Source organism: Poecilia latipinna, unplaced genomic scaffold (assembly GCF_001443285.1).
Source record: "Poecilia latipinna isolate Pla-1442-1.1 unplaced genomic scaffold, P_latipinna-1.0 Scaffold492, whole genome shotgun sequence".
NCBI classification, from domain to species: domain Eukaryota; kingdom Metazoa; phylum Chordata; class Actinopteri; order Cyprinodontiformes; family Poeciliidae; genus Poecilia; species Poecilia latipinna.
The window spans coordinates 166,425-189,213 of record NW_015113108.1 but is presented as its reverse complement, the minus strand read 5'-3'; the positions used below and the strand labels follow the sequence as shown (position 1 = coordinate 189,213).

Below are 22,789 nucleotides of genomic sequence, written 5' to 3'. Positions count from 1 at the left end.
ATTTTATTGCATTCATTTAATTCATCTGGTAAATATGAACCAGGTGAAACTAAAACTGCCAATTGAAGAGTTTTGGTTAAAATATATTTCCAGACTGATTATTATTATTATTATTATTATTATTATTATTTTATCTTAAATGCAAAATGCATTTATTTTTTCTACAGTTTTAGCTTAATAAATGCTCTGAAACAATGGGGGATTTTTTTTCCAGCAAATGACGTTTTCTCCATCTGTATACTCCAGTTATGATTAATCGGTTACTGAACTACTTGACAATTATTTCCAAAATTGATTAATCACAATTAATCCGATTAATCGCTTCAGCTCTGAATGCTTATGGACAGCAGCAGCAGACACCTTCATGGTGGGATCCTTCTCATCCAGCGGCCTGAGGAAGACGGGAACAGGCAGATTCTTCATCTTGCCGTCTGCCTGACCTCCATTAGCCTGAAAAGTCAAACAAACAAACTTGCATTCAGGATGAATAAAACCACATAACAGTTCAGTGAGAATCCAGAACCGAGGCATCTGAAATGTTTCGGTAGCCGTCTGATTACTTTGTATTTCTTGGGCAGGCTCCAGCCATAGGCCTGCACTCTGCCGTCCTCCTTCTGGACGTGAGCTTTGACCTGTTTGTACTGAGCTCTCTTCTGCTCTCGCCGTGACACCGAACTCTCGGGTGGCGGACTGTAAGGGCAGAACGTATTTGTATCAAATCTTATGGAAAAAATGTAAATGTTTTACTACTTTTTTTTTGTTTGTTTGTTTGTTTGTTTTAGAAGCAGCACAAAAAAAAAATTAAACAAATGACAAAAGTTATCAAAAGTTCTCCATGCCAAAACAATGCAAAAACAACAGAAAACAACAATGAAAGCTCAGGAGTTTTGCTGAGTAAATTGTAAATTTCTTAGGCTATTATTAAAAAAAAAAAACAATAAGCGTAACATGAACTGACTTACTCCTCATTGAGGAAATCAAACGCTTTGCTCTTGTCGCTGGGCAGCTGCTGCAGGGTGCTGCTCTTCTTCTTGACGGACGGCTGAATCTGCGAGGTGGGCGCGTTGTACTTGACGTTGACCGGCGCCTCTCCCGCCGGCTTCTTCCCCGCTCCGCCCGACGAGCTAAACAAACGGCTGAAACTGGAGGTGTAAGGGCGGGGAAGTGGGGAAGAGAGAAAAGGAAAAAGAGAGAGAGGAGGAAGAGGAGGAGGGGTGGAAGCACACAGAGACAAACGTATAGCAGGGTGGACACAAGCAGTAGCTCCAGCAGTAAGAGGGGGTTTAACACGCAAGGGGGAAAAACAGAAACCCTTCCCCATGCCGGTACACCATGCTAGCTTTCATCCAGGCAAAAAAAAATGTCTCCTCACTTTATAAATCTCTCTTGCAAGGAGACACGCCAGTCCTTTCAGGGAGCAGGGATTGCGGGTTATTAACGAGCAAACACCAGGAAGTTAGTAAACGACACTGAGCAGAACACGCCTGTCCAGAAAACACCCCTGTTTCAGAGATGCACTCAGAAATCGGCTGGTAATTGGATAAAATAAAAAAGATTTACGGCTTGATCTGAGGCGAGCAGGTTGTAAACTCAAGAATCTGATCAGCACCGTTCTAAGCACAACACTCTTCGGTGTGGATGGCGTTACTGCAGGAAGAGGACTAAGCTAACCATTTGAGGTATCTTTAGGTTGGTTAAATGAATTTAGAAAAAAAATTAAGAACCTATTTTCCACAGCACGACAAAACATGTCTGCGGGTAATTCAGACTACGAGAGGCGAGAGAGAGCAAAGCTTTAGTAGATAACAGGAAGAATGAGCAGAGTGCAGCCGATTTGTTGTGTTTTATAATTTTTGAGCTTCCAAATCACCGTCTGTCACAAAACATACTGGATTCTCTAGAGCACAGGTGTCAAACTGAAGGCCCGCGGGCCAAATCCAGCCCGCCATAACTATCTATGTGGCCCTCTACAACAGAGGACCACATGAACTGAACTTTAAGATGACAATTGTGTGCTTAAGTATTATTTCCTCAGTCAAATCAAATCAGTTTTCATTTGTAAAGTAGCAAATTACATCAGTGTGAAAATATGTTAAAAGTTGTTACATTTTAAGAAGTACTGACTGAATAAGGAGAAATTTTTAAGTTTGTTAACGGGTCGTTTTATCAACACATTCTGCCACAACCGGGCCTTTGAGGACATTCATGATCCTGATCCGGCCTGATTGAAAATGAGCTTCACACCCCGACTCTAGAGAACACACACAGAAACTGATACTTTAATTATACTAATTTTCCTAATCAGTAAAAGATGGTAAGCTAGTTTAAAACGTCGACTCTGTCATCTTTTTGTCTTTCTTTTAAAATAATAAAATCACCATTTAATTTTGATTCATGGTTATGAATCAATTATTGAAATAATCTTCAAATAATTTAGAGAACAATTAATTGTTAGCTGGAATATGCAGACTCAAAGAAAGTCATTTGCTGAGAGAGCAAGACATTAAGATCTGTAATTAAGCCAAAGTTGTACAAAAAGATATGTACATTTGATTTAAGACTTAAAAACCCAGCCTATGAACATGTGCTACCCTATGGAGATGCATCCTTTAAAACAAGTGACAACTAAAGAAATGCTATTAATGCATTTTAGGTAATAAAATGTTAATTTTCTTATTTTAAAAAGGAACTGAACTATTTTTAATTGCATCTTTTAGTATATTTCTAACATTATATCACAAGGGCTTGAATAAACTCTGCAGAATGTGCCTTTTTGTTTTTTATCAATCACGCAATCAGCCGATTTTTTTTATTCTATTAATCATCAAAATAATCAGTACCTAAGTTACTCCAGATCCCTGGAATAAATCGGACTGATTTTCAGTGAATTTGGACCGAATTCTGATCGGTGCATCTCTACTCGGCTCCCATTGACTCCACACCGAATGCGTCAAGTATTCAGCATTTTCTATCAGGTACCCCTGGTTTACCGCCAAGCTTTTTGCAGCAAGAAACACAAGAAACTTCTGTTTATTACGTCTATTCCCACTAAATCTGAACAACCCTCGTCCCAACACACCTCCTGCACAGAGACATCACAACATCAGGCAGAATATAAAGAGACACACAGGAACAGGGTGGAGACGGTACATTTGTCAGATGTTGCCCCCCAAAAAAACAACCATCATCAAACCAAACCAAACTGTTTCCTTAGAAAACTTAACAAAGGAGAGCATTGCCAAAAATCGGAGGGTTAGCATCGCGCGCAACACTTCCTGGTTTGCTCTCCTCTGTTAAGAGTTTGTTATTAGAACGTGAATATCACAAGCCACCCGAGATTTACCTACATCCTGGAGGAAACACCCAGAGAAAATGCAAAAGAAAGGTCAAAATGACATATGGATCACACGGCTGGTAACGTTTCAGGTGGATAAAAAGAGGAGCTTACAACTGCCAGAGGCTGGATTTCTTCTTCTCTGGAAGAGCGGGGTTCTCCTTCGAAGCGCTGAAAGGAAAAAAAAATAAGTAAAAGTCTGAAGCTGTTTTTATTACAAAGACGGCGCCTGGATTTCTACTTAAAGTCTCTACTGCACTACAGGGAACCTCCTTCGGTTTCTCTCCGCACTGTGCCTTGGAAAAGTATTCATGACAATTCAGCGGTTCCACATTTCCTCACGGTAAAACCATCAAATTTAGTGTATTTTATTTTAAATTATTATTATTTTATTTCAGCTAACTAGCTAGCAAGGCTATATTAGCAGCCAGTTATTGGTAGCCTGAACCATCTGACGTCACAGAACTTTAGCTTGACAGAAAAATCCCATGAGGAAAAAAAGCTATAAATATATTAGATTAAATAAATAGTACTTCCACAACAACATTTAAGACCTGTGTTAAATGTATATATATAAATAAATTTATAGCCTACATTTCAAATCTTCACCTGGATATTTTTGCAGATTTTAATTGTATGCAGTTTTTTAAATGTCCTGTGAGTAAATATATTTGTTCATTTATCCATAAAAACTGGAACTTTCAATATCTAGCGAGTTATTTTTGCAATTTACCATGTATTAAAACTTTCACTCCCTGCTATGGCAGGAGTGCAATTACCGTAATAACCTGATATTGGCTAGGAAGCGCAACGTCTCCCCTTTCAGAAACTGTTGTAATTTTCCAGACAGTGCAACATTTGGTGGATTTACAGTTCTGCGAATTTGGCTGGATCGCCAGCGCTCCTTTCAGTCTGGAAGGGTTAAGGTCAACATTATTTTAATAAAGACTTTTTAAGGCCTTCATTTTAGACAGATTCATTTAAAGAGACCCTGTACAGAATCCAATACTGGTGGAGATTTACCCCAAAAGACTTGCAGTTTTTAACTGTAGCAAAAATGTTAACTTGGGTGAGCAAAGGAAACGTTTCAGATTCCATAATTTTTTGCAGCCATTCATCTTTCTCTTTCCACTTCACAAAGTACCATAGAAAAAAAAACCTCTATTGAAGTTTATGGTTCTCAATGGTTAGCACATGTAATGAACCCGTTTTTAGGGCTTGTGATGATCTTACCGGATCATCTCTGTCCATCTGACAGCTTCCTGCAGCTCCATCAGCCTCTCTTTATACTGGTTCCTCTCCATCAGGACTCTGGCCATCTCCACTCTGGTGAAACGTTTCCTCTGGGCTGTGGGCACGTCGCTCTGCAGGCACAACGTAACCATGAGGCAAAACGACGCACGCGCTTCAACGCGTTCCGTGATTTTTGATGGACAGATGCTTACGTCGTCCTCGTTTTCATTCTTGACCTTCTGTTTGGCCTCATCCAGCTCGGCTTTAACTCTGCAACGCGGGATCCATCGGAGTTAATTACACGTTAATTAGCAACAGAGGACATTTTAAAACCTCTGAGCGAACATACTTCCTCAGCTCCTCTTCTAACTCCTTGTTTTTCTCCTCCAGTTTGGTCTTAGCCTGAGCGACGGCCTCCAGCTCGCCTCGCAGAACCTCCTTCTCACAGGACAAGTCGTCCAGCTGAGCAATGAGGTCGTTTTTCACCACATTCAGAGCGTTTCTGGAAACACATCCATTAAGCTACGTTCAACACAAAGCGCTTCAAAAAAGTTTAAGTCAGCGGTGAAAGCTCTTGAAGGGCCGGTTGCACTAGCATGTACTGAAACCTTTAAAACACCAATAAATTCTTAACATTAAATAATGTAGCTGAACATCTTTTCAGTCCCTCCAGGATTTTGTGATTCTTTTTGTGATTTTTTTGCAATAAACATCAAAGTGTTTGTGGAGTTAATTTGGAAATATTTGCGCTTATTTATGATGGTAAATGCAACTTATTATATAGATCATGGACTATATAATCTGACATCAATTAATGTTGAGGCAGCTGTTTAGTTACAAGAAAGTTTTTGACAATTTTTGAGAACAATTGTCAAAAAATTTGTTTTTGACAATTGTTCAAAAACAATTGTTTTTAGCATAATATAATATATTATGCTAATATTATATTAGCATAATATAATATATTATGCTAATATTATATTAGCATAATATAATATTAGCATATTGTATTATGCTAATATATATATATATATATATTAGCACAAAAAAGTGCAGAGATTTGTTGATTTTCCATAAATGTCCACAATTATTCTCAAAGTGGAGGGACTGATTGATATAATCTGGCAGTAAATAGTTAAAAACTTCATTGTTCTGATTGTTAACATAATATTTAAGCACACTTGGTGTTTAGTCTAGAATCTAGAGGGTCACATAAAAAGTTATGGCGGGCCGGGTTTGGCTCACGGGCCCCGAGTTTGACACACGTGGTTTAAGTAATGAGCACTAACTTGGTCTCCAGCAGCTGAGTGTTCTCATGGATTAGATGTTCGACCTCCCGACCCATACCTGGAAATGAACGTCTGGGTTAATAAGGCAGCATGTTATCATTTACCACTTCTAACCAGTGCGTTTGTCTCTGCCTACTCTATCCACCTACGCATTTTCAATCTTACCTAAAAGGTTGAAGACTGACCGCGACATAAGAAAAGGACGATGAGAAAGGTTTATTCATAAATACGTCCCTTTTAAACATTTCTATTCTAGAGTATCACTACCTCCAACATGAAAACACCACAAATATACAATCAGCTACAACAGCGAGAGACGACCAGTAAAGACAACAAGGAGGGAAATCTCTGATACACACCAGAGAACTCATCTGAGGACGTTTAACGCCGCAAGCCAAAGCAAAAGACAGTTCAGAGGTCGAGTCGAGGAAAACTGTGTTTGTGAAAGCAAAAGCCGAAATGTAACGAGAGAGAGAGAAAACGAGAGCCGGGTGTTTTTACCCAGCAGGTCGGCTCCCTCGTCCACGTCGCCGATCATGTCGTTTCCTGCAGACGCCAGCTCGTCGAACAGAGAGTCGTTGTTGCGGCCGAAGGCTGGATTCTCGATGCCACCTTTGGTCGGCGTGCTGGACAAAAATCACATTGTGGATATATGAAACAAAACTCATAACTCGTTGGTGTTACAATCTGAACAGATTGGAGGAACACACAGCTGTGTGCAATAATTATCACCCATTTCCACCACTGCAGTATGTGTTTTCATCTTAGTTTTCTTAGTGTATTTTTACGAGCTTCAGTTTTACTCCTCACTATTCTCACTGCTTGGAGGTCAACTTATTGATTTTATAAATTAGTCATTAAAGCTGCAGTATGTGTTATGATCCGTGTTTCTGTGTTTAGTTTTTGAGTTTTTCTGTGAGTCTCTGTCCTGTCCTCCCCGTTGATTGTTTCCCAGGTGTCTCTCATTCCCTGATTACCCCGTGTGTATTTAGTCTCACCTGTTGGCTGTGTTCTTTGTCGGATCCTCGTCTAATGTCAGTTGTCAGTTTTGTCTCAGTCGTCACAGTAGAACTGTATAGTCCTGTGACGGCGTTAGCTCATGTATGTCAGTCTTTAGTTTCAGTTGCTACCGGTATCAAGCTGTTGCTTAGTTTTCTGCCGTGCCGCCTGAACTGAACTGTCGAGCGTTTCATCAATAAATTCATCATTTTCTTCATAACCCGGGTCCTCTGCGTCTCTCCTCACCACTACCACCACCTTATGACAGTATGTAACTTTTACAAAATTGTTTATTTACACATTTGTCCAAACTGTCACTATGTTGTGATAATGCAGTATGACAGATAATCTGTGGATAAATAACGGAGCTCCTCCTAGTGCTATTATTACCGTCTCAAGAAACCCACAGCTCCCGGTCAGAAACAACCAATCAGAGCCAGGGGGAGGGTCTTAGCGCTGTCAATCATCCTCGTGTACATGACATAGTCACAGTTTTGACAAACATATCTTTTATAAAAGCTACAAACTGCAGCATTAAAGGGAAAGGTAGCAGTAATCCTAAATATGTACCTTGTCCCTTGGCAGCCGTCAAAGTCCATGTCCAGCTCAGGAGTGGACTCTATGATAGCCTGCACCTCAGACTTCTCTTGGCTCTCTTCTCCATCTGGGGAAAAAAAACAACAAAAAAACAACAGAGTTCAGCTGCAGCCTTCAGGAGACTGACCACTTTATTTAATTAGTTTGTGTCAATGTTTCAAACACAGGGAGAAACCAAGACATTCTGCTCAAATCAAAGTAAAACACTGATTTTTTTGTTTTTCTTCCACATTCACGACCATTTCTTGGCCCCACAGTGGGAGTTTTCAGTCCACCTGTCTGTAATTTAATCTGTGAATAAACTGATTCTTAATGACTGTGAATGTGTTTACGGCTGGCTTAGCGTCATGCATTAAAATTCTGCTTTCCAATAATATATTTGACCAATTCCTGGATTTCTGCTTCAAAACTGACATGCATCTTCTAGACAAAAATCAGAAAGCTCAGGGAGAGCGGTGTGGATACTAATGATTAAAAAACAAACATGAAAGACATCAGAGTGGAGGTTCACTTTTCAAGCAGGACAGCAACCATAAACCCACAGTCAGAGATACTATGGAAGGTTTCATCAAAGTTTTCTCATGTGATACATGGTCAAGTCAAAATATAGACCCCAATTTAATTGGTCGTAGTTATAGTGTGAATGAAACTAACTACACTGGTACAGTGTAGTTGTGACAGAAACTGCGACAGCCACCTTCACTTGTGACGGGCGCAGAGGCAGACTTCTGGACGTCGTCTCCACGCCGGCCCTTCTGTTCTTCCCTCGACGTTTCCTTGTTCTCTCCGTTTTCAGGTTTTCCGCTTTTCCTATTGAGTCCTCCCGACGGTTCCTGCTCCACGGACTCCATGGCAACATCAGAAGAAGCCGTAGACAGAGGCGAAGAAGAGGTGAGCGCGTGTTTGCCATTGGCCACTTCGTGAGGAGACAGCAGCGTGACAGAACCGCCCTGAGACGACGAGGGAGTGCTGGCTTTGGACGATCCATTGTTTAAGGACGCCGCGGCTAAAGGCTTGGAGGCGTTTCCCTGGTTGGCTGCTGTGCTGGTCTTGGAGTTTCCACGGTTTGCATTGGCCAACTCGTCCTGACAGGGAGGGGAAGGAAGGTGGATGAGAGACGGAAGGAATTTTCTACATTTATAGCTATAAATGTGCGGTACGTGAAGGGCAAATTAGATCCAAATGAGCTGTGACCAAATAAACTAGCGTTGACAAAACCAAACTCTGAAAGCAGCAAAACGTTGTCAAGTCTGGTGAACCGCAGCAAATTTAAAGAACAAGCAAAACCAAACAATTATTTTTGCCCAGAAGAATCAGAGATTTTCAGAAATGTTGCTGATGTGATTGAACTTTGCACGTCCCACCAGACATGAAAACTTTAGGCAAGTAAATTACACAACGTGCAATATCAGTACCTAGAAAACGAGCATAATGGTAGATGTTTCTCTACGTCTGGGGCTCAAAACAGATGCGACAGAACTTTACTCAAACAACCCGCAGCAATAAACCAAAGCTACTGACGCAAACACCATCGACTGTACAGAAAGACGGTGTTAAAGGTGCATCTCTTTATATTTTAACAACTTAGTCTATCAGGTTATTTTTTATGTTTAAGGATTTTTTAAATATAAAAGGAAGCGGAAAGAGACAAACAAGTGAACAAAAATGGAGCTAAAGCAGAAACACAATGTCAGAAAAAGTAGAGATGTGCGATATTGAAAGTAAATAAAGTACCAGTGTCGCTGATACTGATCCTCATGCAGATACTTTCTATTTAAGCTTGACATATCAAATGTTTGACATTTAAGTTTTATTATTATTATTATTATTATTATTTATTTTGTGTATTATTCCACAATTTTCAGCTGAAACTCCAAACGTAGCCGGTGGACATCATGCACTTCTAACTGCTCTAAAGTGTTAGCATCACTATTTATATTTACACAACCAATTCTGCAGAAAATACAGCCAAGGAAATGGTTAGCGTTACGGATGCCGTCACTCGGATCCCTCCGTGAAGGTCTACCTGGCTGAGGAAATTCCCTGGTGATATTCCTCCAACATCTCTCACTTGGGAAAAAATCTCTTCAAACTGAAGAAGATTAAAATCGGTTACTGTACAGATTATCAGAGGGAGGAGAAAAAAACTCAACCCGAGTAGCTTTATGGGTAATCAACCTGTTATGAGAGTTAAGAAGAACTATAATAATGTAAAACTAAAGAATATTAACTAAAAAGATGTTTTTACAGCTCAGGTTCCACAATGGCTTACTGATAAATGTTATTCAGTTTCTGCAAGATTCAAATTTTAAGTGGCCAAGTTACTAAGCTGACATTACCATTTGCTTTTAACTACGAGATTGTAATACCGTTCCTCTTCCTTAGTGTGTGACCTACTTGGTGAGTGTGTAAACAAAAGCTGAACCATTTTAACTCTGTGCCATCCTGATACTCCAACCCTGCATTGTTCTCTTCCTGTTGATCCTCCTATAAATAGCTCAGAGCACATGGAAAATAATCAATGGGGACAATAACTAAGGATTTGTTCGGATCCCTGTCACCTTGAAAACAACAGATGTTGCAATACAAGCAGACACTATTTAAAGATTTCTCACACACCGACCAGGTCAATTCTAGAGGACTTTTTTTTCCTTTTCAATTGTTCCTCATTTCTCATCGTTTGCTCTTCCTACCTTTTCCACACTCTCTCCAAGAAGAACAACCTCGAACATTACATGCAGGCGTCACCATGGTGTTGCCATGGCAGCACTAAGAGGCCAATTAGGGTGAAGTGGGCCTCTGTCTAAAGCGGCTCTACCCAAAACATCCAACAAAATACGCAGAAGGATAGAAAAGTCCAGAAAATTCCTAATTTCATTTTTTTTCCACTTCAGACCTTCATATAATCCTTTAAAACGGTCCTGATTGTGTGTAGTTTAGTAATAAGTGGAGAAAAGAAGAACAGAAAGACCTAAAAAAAACAAAGAGCTAAAAGAAGTAGCTGTTTGTAGCGTAGTAGCTACATTTTAAAGACGTGAAAAGTTCATACTTTCAGAATAAAGGACACAGAGTAAACATGTTAAATCAAACACCATTACTTTGTGGAAAAGTGGCACAAAAAATTGTAAGAAGCTACTCAAAGTCTTAAAACTAAAAGAAAACAGGAAAATACCTGTTGGTTGTTGAAAAGATTTCTTGTTATTCCTTATAGCACCCGTGTAAAACTGAAGGCCCACACTTTCAAGAGAACAAAAGTGTGATTAATTATTATTTTAATAAGTCAAATCAAAGCAGTTTTTATCTGTAGGGAATATCTCCGTGTTTTACTGCATTCATCCTGCCATCAGGTTTGATGAGCTTCCTTACTGCATGATGCTGCCATCACCATGTTTAACTTTGGGCGATGGAGGCCAAAAAGGTCTCCATCTTCCTTGGTCAGTTTGTTCACTAACTCACTCTAACAAACCACAAACCTCTCTTAAATTACACAGGCATTAGATTTTACATAGAGGTACAATAGTAAAAGGGCTGACGATAAATGCTCAGCTCACTTACTGCGGATTATTTTCCTTCATCTTCACAGTTTGGCTCTACTTTGTGTTACTCTCATTACAAAAAAAGTAACTAAAATGTATTTTTACAGCACTGTTCACAGATAATTGAATTAGAAAGTGCTTTACAACAAGGAATAATAATAATAATAAGCACACAAACACATCAATATCAACAAATAGAAAGCCCTTGTCTAATTAAAAGTCTGCTCTACGTAAGACTTCAGCAGCTATTTCAATATGTTTATGTTGTGCGTCTACAACATGAAACAACAAGAGAATACAATTCAAAGGGTAAAATACTTTTATATCACACCAAACACGGTGAGGGAAATGGTGTCAAGTCTTTAAAAATGGATAAAAAGGCGCTAAGGAGACTAAAACTTGTCAATACGGAGAATTTTTAAAGGCTGAAGAACAAGGAAAGTTTAGAGGTTACTAAGAGTCATCCCACTCTACCAACTCCAATCATTTTCATTGAACCAGAGGTAGTGTAAAACACAAACGGAGGCCTGTAAGGCTCATTAATATTCATGACGGAGCCTTGCTGGAAGTATGATCCTCAACGGCAACGATGTGAAAGAGACTGTGTCTCCTCCGCCCTCCCAGGAGGGCTAAGGCAGGCCCCAGAATGGTACCACTTCCCTTCTTCCTGGGCGCCAAGCCATCCCCGTCACACACAAACACACACAAGCTGCTAAAAATTCAAGACACACTGAACAATCCATTCTCTCTGAATAGAAATGTAGTCCTTCAGAGTTTACTGGCAGAGGATGTTTCCATTTGGTTCCTGAACCCAAACCCAAAGCGGTGATGTCACCGCTTTGGGTTCATGGGAAGCTCATGGTGTACACCTGACTGAAACGGGGGAGAAGTTTGCGAGTTTAATCGGGAGTTTAATCATGGGCCGTACCTGGATGCTGGTGTTGCACTGCGGGTGGCTGAGGTTGTTGAATCTCCATGGTTCAGATGGGGTATCGACAGGGTCCCGCTGGAATTCAGGGGTCATGCCATCGGGCACGGGAAGTTGGAAAACCATGGAGATGGGGCGCTCTTTCCTACAGACAAAGGGAAACGGTTGGTTGGAGCTCAACACGTTACACTCAGTGACTTCCAGTGATCAAGCTCCGTCGCTCTAGCTGGAAGAAAAACAACGTCTAAAAGTTTCACCAACCCACAGAAAACTGGATGAAGTATAATCTGATCCGTCACACAGAAACTCTCATATTTATCTCTGTGACTCTCCGACACAACCAATCATTCAGAGTTAAATCACTGTTAAATCAGTCCAGATTTCTTTCATTTTGGGACATCAGGTGATAGCTACGTGTGAAACTGATCTTATCGACCTCCACAAAAGATCTGAAAATCCACAACTGTCTCCTTTTTAGGGATGAAACGATTAATTGGATTATTCGTGATGAATCGATTATTGAAGCAAATGTCAACTAATTTCGTCATCGATTACTTAACTTGATTTATTTTAAAAAAAGGCCATTTCCTGAAGGAACACCACACCCAGAGCTGTAATTAAGCCAAAACTACCGCAAATATATTCATTTTGAATTAAAGATAAAAAAAAAAGTCTGTAAATATGTTCTACTCAAAACTCTTACATTCTGCAAAGAAAATCTCATATTAAGCACCTTCTGCTATCTGATTATTAATTAGTTATTACAAAAAAAAACAACAGATTAGCCCTACATTGTATTAATGTTGAGTTAAATAGAAAGGGCTGAACTTTTCACATGTTAATATTAAAAACATGTTTATAGTTGTAGATGCATCATTTGCTGCAAATGATTAAGCGTTTACTAAAGGAAAGCTCTTTTTTTGTCTAAAAATGAATTGAATTATTCATTTGCCCTTTTAACGTCTTTCTAATATTGCATAAAAAAGACAAAATATCTGCAAGAAGGTGCCAATTTTTTTTATCCGATTAATCGTCAGAATAATTGATTAATCGGTAGTTAATCAATTAATCAATAACTAAAATGATCTCAGTTCTATTCCTTTTGCTCCACCATGAAAGATGATTGACTGACGGACTCGTCTGCATGTGCGTGGTTAACAGCAGCCAACCCAATGTCGTCAACTTTGCGACTTTGTAAAGTCTGACAGATTAAGAAGTGTAATAAACGAGTAAAAATGAACGGGACTTCTCAGTGTGGTGCGAGAACATCTGATTTATGGTGAGCAGTCAGAGCAGAGGATGGTGAACAGGACATGCTGTTGAGTCGATGCTGCAGAAAAAAGGTGATAGCAGTTAAAAAAACGGAGCTCTAGTACGAAGCCTCAGGTCACTCTCATAACGGCTCATTTAATCTGTTAAATTAAACGCGCATTAGAGAGTGTCCATCTTCTCAGCATAGTGGAATCAAAGCTGCATAACGAAATGAATGAAAAAAAAAATCCTGTGATGCAGTAATGCTTCCCTTGAGGCTGATGTGGTGGGAAGAAAAGTAAAGCTGGGAATCGCAGCCAAACAATCGTAGAGATTATAGAAAAGCAGTTTACATTTGGGAGATGCTAATTTGACAACTCTAATCTCTGAAACTAAATCATATCAAGATCTACAAGCATAGAGCCTCCTCACTTTGAAGTGGAAGGAGAAGGATAAAATTCTGACCAACTATAAAATAGTTTGGCATACAGATCGAGTGAGAGATTCACAAGGCAGGTTGAGACAAGAAGCGATGAACAACATGAGGCTGAGAACAAAATAATGTGGTTTTTGTCACCAAACTGCAACGATGACAGCCGACATTGGCAAATCAGCCTGAACCTGAAGAGCCCTTTAATGAGGGAAGCAGTCAAGAGGCCCTCTGTAACTCTAGAGGGCCAACAGGTGAATCTGTAGTGAAACAATCTGGCCGTAACAGAAGAGTGGTGAGAAGCTGCCATAAAAAGATTCATTGGTAGTTTTGACACAAGTTGTATAGGAAGGACAAGAAACAAGTGGGAGAACTAATTCTGGAAAAGCAAAACTGAACTCTTGCATACAAAACTTTATGTACTTGAAAATGATTACAGCACATATAGCACAACACACCACACACTTCTCTCACCAACATTCAGATCTCAGCTGGGAAATCTCTCTAAACCTCTCGAGACCAAGACCAAACGCGAGTTCGGAGTAAACAAATATGGCCGACTGGGAAGAAGCAATAGTGAGTGTTTTTGGACAGACGTCTAACAACGTCCACTGGACTTTCAGTTGTTTTGGCTTCTGTATTTTAAATTAACCCTCCACTTTCCTGTCACCTCGCTTTCTAAACGTCACAAACAGGCTGTGTTCTCGTTTGTCCTCAGGATAATTGCGATATCAAACCAAATCAGAGACATCAACATGTTGAATGTCTCTGATTTTAGATCGTAGCGGTCCCAATATCCTTCCAAGAGGATCGGGTCACTCTACACACACCACACCCAGCAGAAATATATCTCAAGATTAACTTAAGAGATTAAGATTGTCAGAAGGGGAAAATACAGATCAAAATCAACATAAAAATCTTGCAATATGAGATTTTTGTGAGAATTAGAGGCGGCAAAATATGTTTCAGCAGGAGAACGACCCAAAATATGCTCACAGCTAACTGCTAAGAAGAATGTGCAAAAGACATTCAAGTTTGTGATACTATGATGAAACCGTCCCAGAAGTCTGAAAACGTTTACGAGGCACTCTGGTTTATAGATGGAGGGAAACTCTACACACCGAGTGGGAAGAGCAACGGCTGCCATGGGGAATACACCACCAGGGAAGCCATGCAGTGATGACAAGCAGGAGCCTGAAACAATGAACACACTGCCATGTTGAGTTCAAACAGTTCACACCAGAGCCACTGACGGTGACAAACACCGCCGCTGCCTTCTGAACTCATCACTGGGGCCCATTTTTACCTCAAAGAGATATTTAGTAAAAGATCTGTTTGATATTGAGAAATAACTGGTGAAATTTGTACCCCATCTCTCTTGACCTACTTTCACTATGCCGTCTCACACCGTCTGCTGATGCCTCACCCACATGGCTGGAATGAAGCGACGGCACGGCTACCACGTCACTGTGACTACCAGGAGAGTGAGGAACATAAACAACTGCACGCCACTTTCGCACGATGAGTTGCAGAGGTTGTACCTGCTTGGTCTGGGTAGGGAAGGCGACCAGGGCAGGGCAGGTAAGCCTCCGGTAGAGACCGAGTAGTGAACCAGCAGCAGGACCGACAAAGAGACCAGCACAGCGGAGTTGATGACCACCGCTCCTCCGACGAAGCCGAAAACAAACAGCAGCATGCACCCAGGGCTCATGGCCCCCAGGACCCAAAGGTGGGAGGGGACGGTTGGTAAGCAAGGTGGCGAGGGGTCCCTGAAGCGCTCTGACGTTTCCCCCGGTGGAGCTACGTCTACGGCAGCTCCAAGAGACGGCGCACCCCCCCACCACCCCGCTCTGGCTGGGAGTCAATCCACAGCTTTGGATGCTGCAGCCCAGAGCCGAGGCAGTCAGTTGGAACAGATCAACAATGTGTCAGCAGTAATCCTAATGGACTGGAGCAGCAGCAGCAGCGAATCATCCGCAGAGAGCCAGGCGAGGCTGGGACCAGCAGCGGCTTTCCTCCACTTTACTCTTCTGGCAGCTAGTTCCCCGCTTTACTCTTCCTATCATGAGCTGAGATGCAACGCGGCTGCTGCGGTGCGGTCTAGAGCGCTCTGACACGCTCCCCACTCCTCACCGTCATGGCACCCAGCACCCCTCCCTCTGGGTCTCTCTCTCTCTCTCCATCGCTCCCTCTGGTTGTAGGATGCTGAGGCAGCTTGATCCATATGTCTCTGCTCTGCCTGCAGCCGATTGGCTTCAGACCAGGCAGCCGGAAGGGGAAAGTTTGCGTCTGTGTGAGGCTGTTTTAAAGGGAACTTCTTTTAAGCTTATGCATTTTTAGCAGCAACAAAAATTGCATGTTACACGGTAACTAAATAGTCAGGAAATAATCGAGTTTTGAAGAAGAAATCGTGCATACAGACATGTCGTTCATCATTTATTGTGAAAAGTTTCTTATAACAATTTTGATTTATTGTATGGATAATTTTTAATTAATGATGTTAAATCATTCATTTTAACTTTATTTTATGAAGTCTTAACTTTTATTTTTGGTAGTTTTTAATTTTTCTGTATTTATGTATTTTGTTTGTTGTTTTTTTTAATTATCTATGCCTTTTAATTACTGCTTTCTCTACTGAACACCAGTGTGCTGCTTGGCCAGGTCTCTTTCAAAAACAAAAGATTTTATCTCAAGGGGCTGCCTGGTAAAATTATGTCTAAATAAATTAAAGCAAATCTGAATTATTATTGAAAATTGAATTTTGCATTATTTTCCTCAAGTCAAGTTTAAAAATGTAATTATTTACTAAATAATGCTAAGTTGACACTTTTAATGTGACTTGTAATGCTTATTTGCATTAAAAGTGTCATTATTTACCAAAAGACACTTTATGACAACAGTCCCAATCATTCATGACGACTCTTTCATGTTCATGACGTGTGTTATGTCACGTTTATGACAGTTTCATGTCCGCACCACGTCAAATATAGTGTTACCAAGATGTTTCTATGAAACTAGAAGAACCTTATGCATCTTCACTGCAGCCACGCTCCATGTGTTTCTTCTAAAGAGTCAACAGACGAGTTCAGTTCATGTAAAAGGAAAGTTAATTAACAGTGTTAGTAGGTCTAACCGTCTCTTAGCTGACGATCCTGTATCTGACGGCTCTGCCGGTGTCGTCGGGTGCTGGTGTTTAGCTCGCTCCAGGTGCTCCATGTAGCTGTGGATCATCTGCAAAAAGCAAACAGGAGTTAGCTACTTTAAGATAATCCGGCAGAAACAAAGTGTCTTTAAAAAATATAAGCGTGGGGATGCGTCAGTAAGCGATCTCCTGCTACTTTGAGCTTTGGTAAAAAAAAAAATAAAGAACTGAATAATAAATGAGACATGTGGACTAGAAGTGTGAAGGTGACAGCTTTCATCTTTCTGTAACATTATTCAGATCAGCAGCAGCCGGCAGCTGAAACCTGAGAGCTTCGGAGGCTCGGACGCCTGCTGGTTATAAGTAATGGAGAACTGACAGAGAGATCAAAGGCTCGGCGGCACCGTTGGTCCTGTTCAGAGCCTTCATGTTTATTTCATTCTCACCTTCTCCACAACCTCTGCAACACATCTTACACAACGATTTCATTACGACTGAAATATGTTTTACTTCTATACTGAGAGTATCATTTTGAACCTAGAAGGATTACCTTTCAAAAGTGTTCATTCTCCTCGATTAGACAATGTACCTTAATGAGGATTATTGTCATAAAGCATTTTGAGTTACCCTTGGCTGTATTAAAATTGCACTGTCAATAAAATCTGATTGCTCCAGCTCTTACAATCAGCGTAATCTGTCGCTTCCTCCACAGATTATTAGATTAGAGTCAGGACTCAGGCTCTGTCAATTTAAATCATTATTACTTTAAGTCAGAAGAAACATGTTGGTAAAATGTAAAAACTCCTTGAAAACAAAAGTTGACATTTTTTCCACGTCGTCTTACCTCAGTGTGTCTTTGATGAAGAGCATTGTACTCTCTCTTCAGCTCCGCTTCTCTCTCTTCAAATCTGCTTACTAAGAGAACAAGACAAAAAAAGAATATATACGTACTGATTATAGTACATATAAACCAGATTGATATTAAAAATAAATATTTTTATTATTTGTTCTGTGAGGCCCGTAGTTTTACATACAGGATTCAGTGCGACAATTGTGCGATTCGCTGTAATAGCAACGCGTTTCCAGTAGGGGGCAACAACGGACCACAAACGTCCTTGAGCTTTATTATGAAAGCAAGAGCAGCGCGTTTTCTGAATGGATTAAGAGTTGTTGGCAGAAATCACGTCCTTTCATCATCCTTCACAAGATTCAGATTTAATTACATTTACAGCTTCTTAATTTTATTGTGGAAACCCCTCAGCTGAGGACACCGGTGTCACAGTTTGAATTTCAATTTGATTTTTATCTTAAAATTCCAAAATAAGTCACAAACCTATTTTGCTTCTTTTTAATTATAAAAAGAAAAACTCACAATGTATAACAACAACAACAACAACAACAAAAATAAGTAAAAACTCATGAATAGTAGAAGTAGATCAAAAAACAGATCTTAGAAAACTGACTTACTTCCAGCCAGTGGAAAGCTTACAGATTCCTCTGGTGATCTTGCTTATTTTGTGGGGAACAGTTATTATTTTTATTATTATTATTATTATTATTATCCAGATGCAGTTTTTCTAAAACACTGTCCTAAGAGAACATCAGAGCTCGCTGGATGCGTTATGGCTGATTCGCAGCGTCTCGAGTAGAGCGGAGTTCAGGTTGAACGAAGCAGATGTTTGGTTCTGAAAGCATCAGCTGGAGTTTTAGAAACTGAAATTCTGCTTGGTTTTGAGGAAGTGGGTGGAAGATAGCAGAGCTGAGAAAAAAAACAAAACAACTCTGATCCTAAATATAAAGGTGTGTAGAAAAACAAGAAAAAGTGACCCCAGAAAAGCCCCCACATGCAAAGCAGGCGCGACAGCTAACACATTACAGCCAACTGGAGAGTGGCGTTTATTTAGCGGATTTTTGTTTGGGGAAATAACAAAAAAAAACAACAAAAAAACACCCCCCCTTTTTTTTTTTTTTTTATTAAGTTCAAATGTTCCACCAGAGGCACTATTATATATTTTCCAGTTCCATTTTATAGCACAATCAAAAGTTGCTTTCAGTTGTTATAGAAATGCTGCATACAAAAAAAAATGACTTGAAAGAAATTTGACGCCTTGAAATTGGGCCTCAGTCATTTTAAGAAGCTTCTGCTCCTTCTGACACTCCGACTTCAGATCATCATCACGTTTCTCCATTAACTCTTAAATATCATTCCTACCAGTGTTGCACTGAGAAGTAGCTCGTATAATGAACTCAGCAGATGTGTGGTTCCCCCAGCTGTTTGCTAACTGCTGCTAGTCCTCTCCTTATTGAGTACAGAATTGTCCAGTTCAGATTTAATTAGTCAAAATGTTTTAGATTTTGAACTAGAAATGACTGAATGATGTTCGGACTCATTAAAAACAGATTTATTTGTTTTTTATATATTTTTTTGCTGCCCAACAAACAATTTCAGAGTAGTGGAGTTGAAAACGACAAGCAGCATTTTTACTGCTTAGTCAACTCTGTTAATATTCAAGCAAAAACTCACCAACTACTTCCTTCCTTTTGCACTTCAAATTAAGACTTTTAGCAACAGTTCACAGTTTAGTCAGTCATATGCTGACAAAAATCCTCCATCCCTTCCAACCTTGGTATTTTTCCATGATTAAAGCAAAGACTCAACATCTCTAGCTGAATGATTAATCGTAGGTGTTAAAGATGACAGCAGACGGTGGAAGCAGCTGCTCAAGCCTTTTCAAGGAGTATCCTGAGGTAAACAAGTAGGTGTTGGGTGATGAATCAGAGGCACAACAGTCTGACTTAATCTGTTTGTCAAGGTTTGTGTCAATCTGTATTTAGGCCAGGCCCTGCTCAGCAACACAGACAGAGCAGCTTAGAGTAGTTAAAATGAATCCATGTAAGGTAGAGAAGCGGTGCATTTATCTGCTCAGAACATGCTAACCTTAACTAGAGAGTTAAATAGATCTTAGTGGAAAAAAACAGGAAGTATCACATCAGAAGAAATGAAAAGCTAAATTTCCCCTTTAGCGAAAACAGTGCCAGCCAAATGTGGTCAAGCAAACGTCGTCAACGGTGCGTTCATGCATCATGAGGGTTGGGTTTTTTTGTTTTTTTTTTTCATGACTACATCATCCTTTATCTTCAACTTATGCAATTTTCTGCTTCAGAAACAGCACAAAAATAGACACTGATAAACAGTGCTTGTGTAAGAATCAGTCATATGATAAGCAGCCAATGTCTAAAGAGTCAAGCTGTCATTAGGAAGGAAAAGTGAAAAGGAGTCAGAAACCAATCGTTTCCAAATAGTGATGGCACCTTGATGAACGTTTCAGGTCGCCTGGCAACAGCACTCTGGGACAGAACCTGCAGGATGCTAGACTTCAAGGACCAGCATTGGAAACCCCCTGCTTTACTAGAACTAGAGACCAGATAGTGGCCACAAAACTTTGTACTTTCACAGATAAGCTTACCTCCACTTGATTGCTGTGGACTGGGAACATGCTTCGGTTGCACTGGGCTTAGACGAGCTAGGTGAACAAGTATTGTGACAGCGTGGCCTAAACCAGTTAGAGAAGCAGTGGACTTACTCTGATCTGCATAGTTCTTTGTCTTTAGCTCTAGCTGCCGCGCGTGGGACTCCGAAGTTACCAGTCGACTCTGGAGGTCCTTTTTCTCTCCATCTTGAGAGTCTTCTAAGGTGATGTATCTCTACAGGAGAAAAACAACACAGCAGAGGCAGACATTTAGCTTTTCAACACACAATGAGGTACTGACAGGAGTAACGTGACCTTCTGACCTTCCAGTGGCAGACTGGGTGATTAGTTGAGGAGGGCATGAAGAGTCACAAGTGTCACACATAGTTGACGGTCTGGTGTGAGCTCAGCTTTGAGGGATATTGAAAGTACCTTCATATTTTGAAGATATATCGGAATATGCGTGATGTTTGTGTTTAGTTTGTGTCACGATACTCGGGGTGATAGTCCTGATAGTCCAGTAGACTCTGTTCGATTGGGGGCCAAAACTGGTGCGGTTCCCTTTCAAACTGCGTTGTGTCAAACAACTCAAACTCTGGTGCTGAACCAAGAACTACTAAAGGAAACAACACAAAACCCTCTGAAGACGACACTGAGCACAACTTCCTAATGTCTTTCTTCACAAAATAGAGACAAAAATGGAGTAGCGTGAAATTTTAGCAGTTGTAGGATTTTTCTGAGACCTTAGGTTTTTAGGTGGACCAGAGTTTGCTTTGTTGGTCTACATAAGAGTTTTAATTGCGCGTTCACACTTCCCCACAATGAACTGAACTTTCTGGACAAACAAAGAGTTCATCTAAAGTATATTAAGCTGGGCTGGTGTGAATGCACACTTAAATCTAATTTGAAGCAAATTCTAAAAAAAAAAAATATTCGATTCCATTTTTGGTACAGCAGCAATATTGGTTTAAAAGGCACACAATTCTTTCCACTAAGCAAAAATATATAATTACACAGTGTAACAACATATTTATTGGCACCCATTTTAAAACAGAAAAATGAACTTAATTTAGGTCACAACCTTTAGAGAAAGATGCTCCTTGGGTTCAGTTGTGTGGTTATTTGGGGAAAAAAAAGTTTTTTGTTTTTTTTGTTGTTTTTTTTACGTGGATCACGTCCAAACTAAAAAAAGAACGTGCTCCATCCAAATACGCTCTGCGGCAATCCTGTTAAACCATTGTGTTTCACGCTTAAAATTAGATTCAAATTTCAGAATTGTGAAATAATTTTTTTATATGTTACGACACATAAAACTCAGTTTTCCTTTTACTGGTTTACATTAACTTATTTTTTTGATGACAGCATTACAAAATGACTGATTTTAGGTTTGCAAATCCACAATGTCGAGAACCTTCTGAACTTTTCTGTTCGCAGGAGAACTTACTGACAGAATGTAGGTTTTCTTCATTGTTGTTTTTGTAGCCAATTATTAGTCTCTGGTTTTTAGACATTCAGAAATGATGAGCAAAAAGGAGATGAAATGACATTTTTAACTGGTGTTATACGGGTTAAGTCTGACTCTTGCTTGGTGAGTTTGCATTGGTGGATCATCTGATAAGCTGAGTCAGGTGTCTGTAGCTTCGCCTGTAAACGGAGTCTTGTGATGCGGCTGGTCTCTGTGGACAAGAAGCCCTGCAGTCTGTGCGCTGAGTCAGCAGTTATCACCTGGGCATCAGATAACAAAGCAGATCCTTCTTTATGTGCCCAACACACACACACACACACACACACACACACACACACACACACACACACACACACGTGCTTTGTGAATTGTCTTATTTTAGGAAACGTCTAGAAAACATGACTCTGCCAAGGGGCACAAACTATTTTCTGTGGAGTGACTTGGAGTTTGAAGTCTTGAAAAGTTCGACTTTTGGCCTATAAGAGTTTTTGTAGAGACAGTTAAAGTGTAAACTTCAGACATAAAGCCTTATGCAAAAGTATTCACACTCGCCAAATCAAAATTTGTCACTTTGTAACAACTAACATTAATGTAGTTCCATTGACACTGAAATTCAGCCAGACTGCATGGAGAGCATCTGTAACAACAGCTTCTTAATTGGATTTAGCTGTGGACTTTGGTTAGACCATTCTAATAAATATGTATAGATTTTATTTAGGGGTATCGGAGTGAAAGGGGCTGGAAATAAATGCATGCCACAATTTTATCAGTAAAACATTTTCACTTTCCCCCCCCCCCAAAGTTCAGAGTGATGTTAGCCTACCCAAGAACTACCATCTCTTTCTGACAAAAGTGTTTTACAGATATTTATTCTGACTTTGACGAAAAAAGTGTGTGTGTGTGTGTGGGGGGGAATAATTAAAACTGAAAATTGAATATTGGATTGAAAAACAAAAACAAAATCATATTTCTTTAAGTCATATTGTCCAGCCTTAGCTTGAAGAAACACCAATGACTTAACAAGGAAAATATAAATACAATAGTGACACCATAGGCATTAAATATGGTGGTAACACTTTATTTGAAGGGGGTTGAATAAGACTGACATAACACCT

At 40.0% G+C, this 22,789-nt stretch overlaps 1 protein-coding gene across 4 annotated transcripts in view; it reads right to left on the bottom strand.

Moving 5' to 3' along the window:
- spag9b (sperm associated antigen 9b) overlaps positions 1-22,789 on the bottom strand; it is a 45,160-nt gene that overhangs the window by 8,418 nt on the left and 13,953 nt on the right. For 2 of the 4 annotated variants that reach the window (XM_015040007.1, XM_015040005.1), the window contains exons 2-16: positions 20,324-20,444; positions 17,584-17,654; positions 16,731-16,828; positions 11,917-12,061; positions 8,150-8,537; positions 7,426-7,519; positions 6,358-6,482; positions 5,857-5,914; positions 4,917-5,069; positions 4,780-4,837; positions 4,568-4,698; positions 3,449-3,505; positions 963-1,142; positions 561-690; positions 361-450 (exon numbers count right to left, since the gene is read on the bottom strand). In XM_015040007.1, the coding sequence (XP_014895493.1) occupies positions 361-450; positions 561-690; positions 963-1,142; positions 3,449-3,505; positions 4,568-4,698; positions 4,780-4,837; positions 4,917-5,069; positions 5,857-5,914; positions 6,358-6,482; positions 7,426-7,519; positions 8,150-8,537; positions 11,917-12,061; positions 16,731-16,828; positions 17,584-17,654; positions 20,324-20,444 (1,899 nt within the window). Of the gene's footprint in view, positions 1-360; positions 451-560; positions 691-962; positions 1,143-3,448; positions 3,506-4,567; positions 4,699-4,779; positions 4,838-4,916; positions 5,070-5,856; positions 5,915-6,357; positions 6,483-7,425; positions 7,520-8,149; positions 8,538-11,916; positions 12,062-15,138; positions 15,958-16,730; positions 16,829-17,583; positions 17,655-20,323; positions 20,445-22,789 lie in introns of those variants that run through there. The other 2 variants (XM_015040008.1, XM_015040009.1) reach the window with 2 other exon arrangements.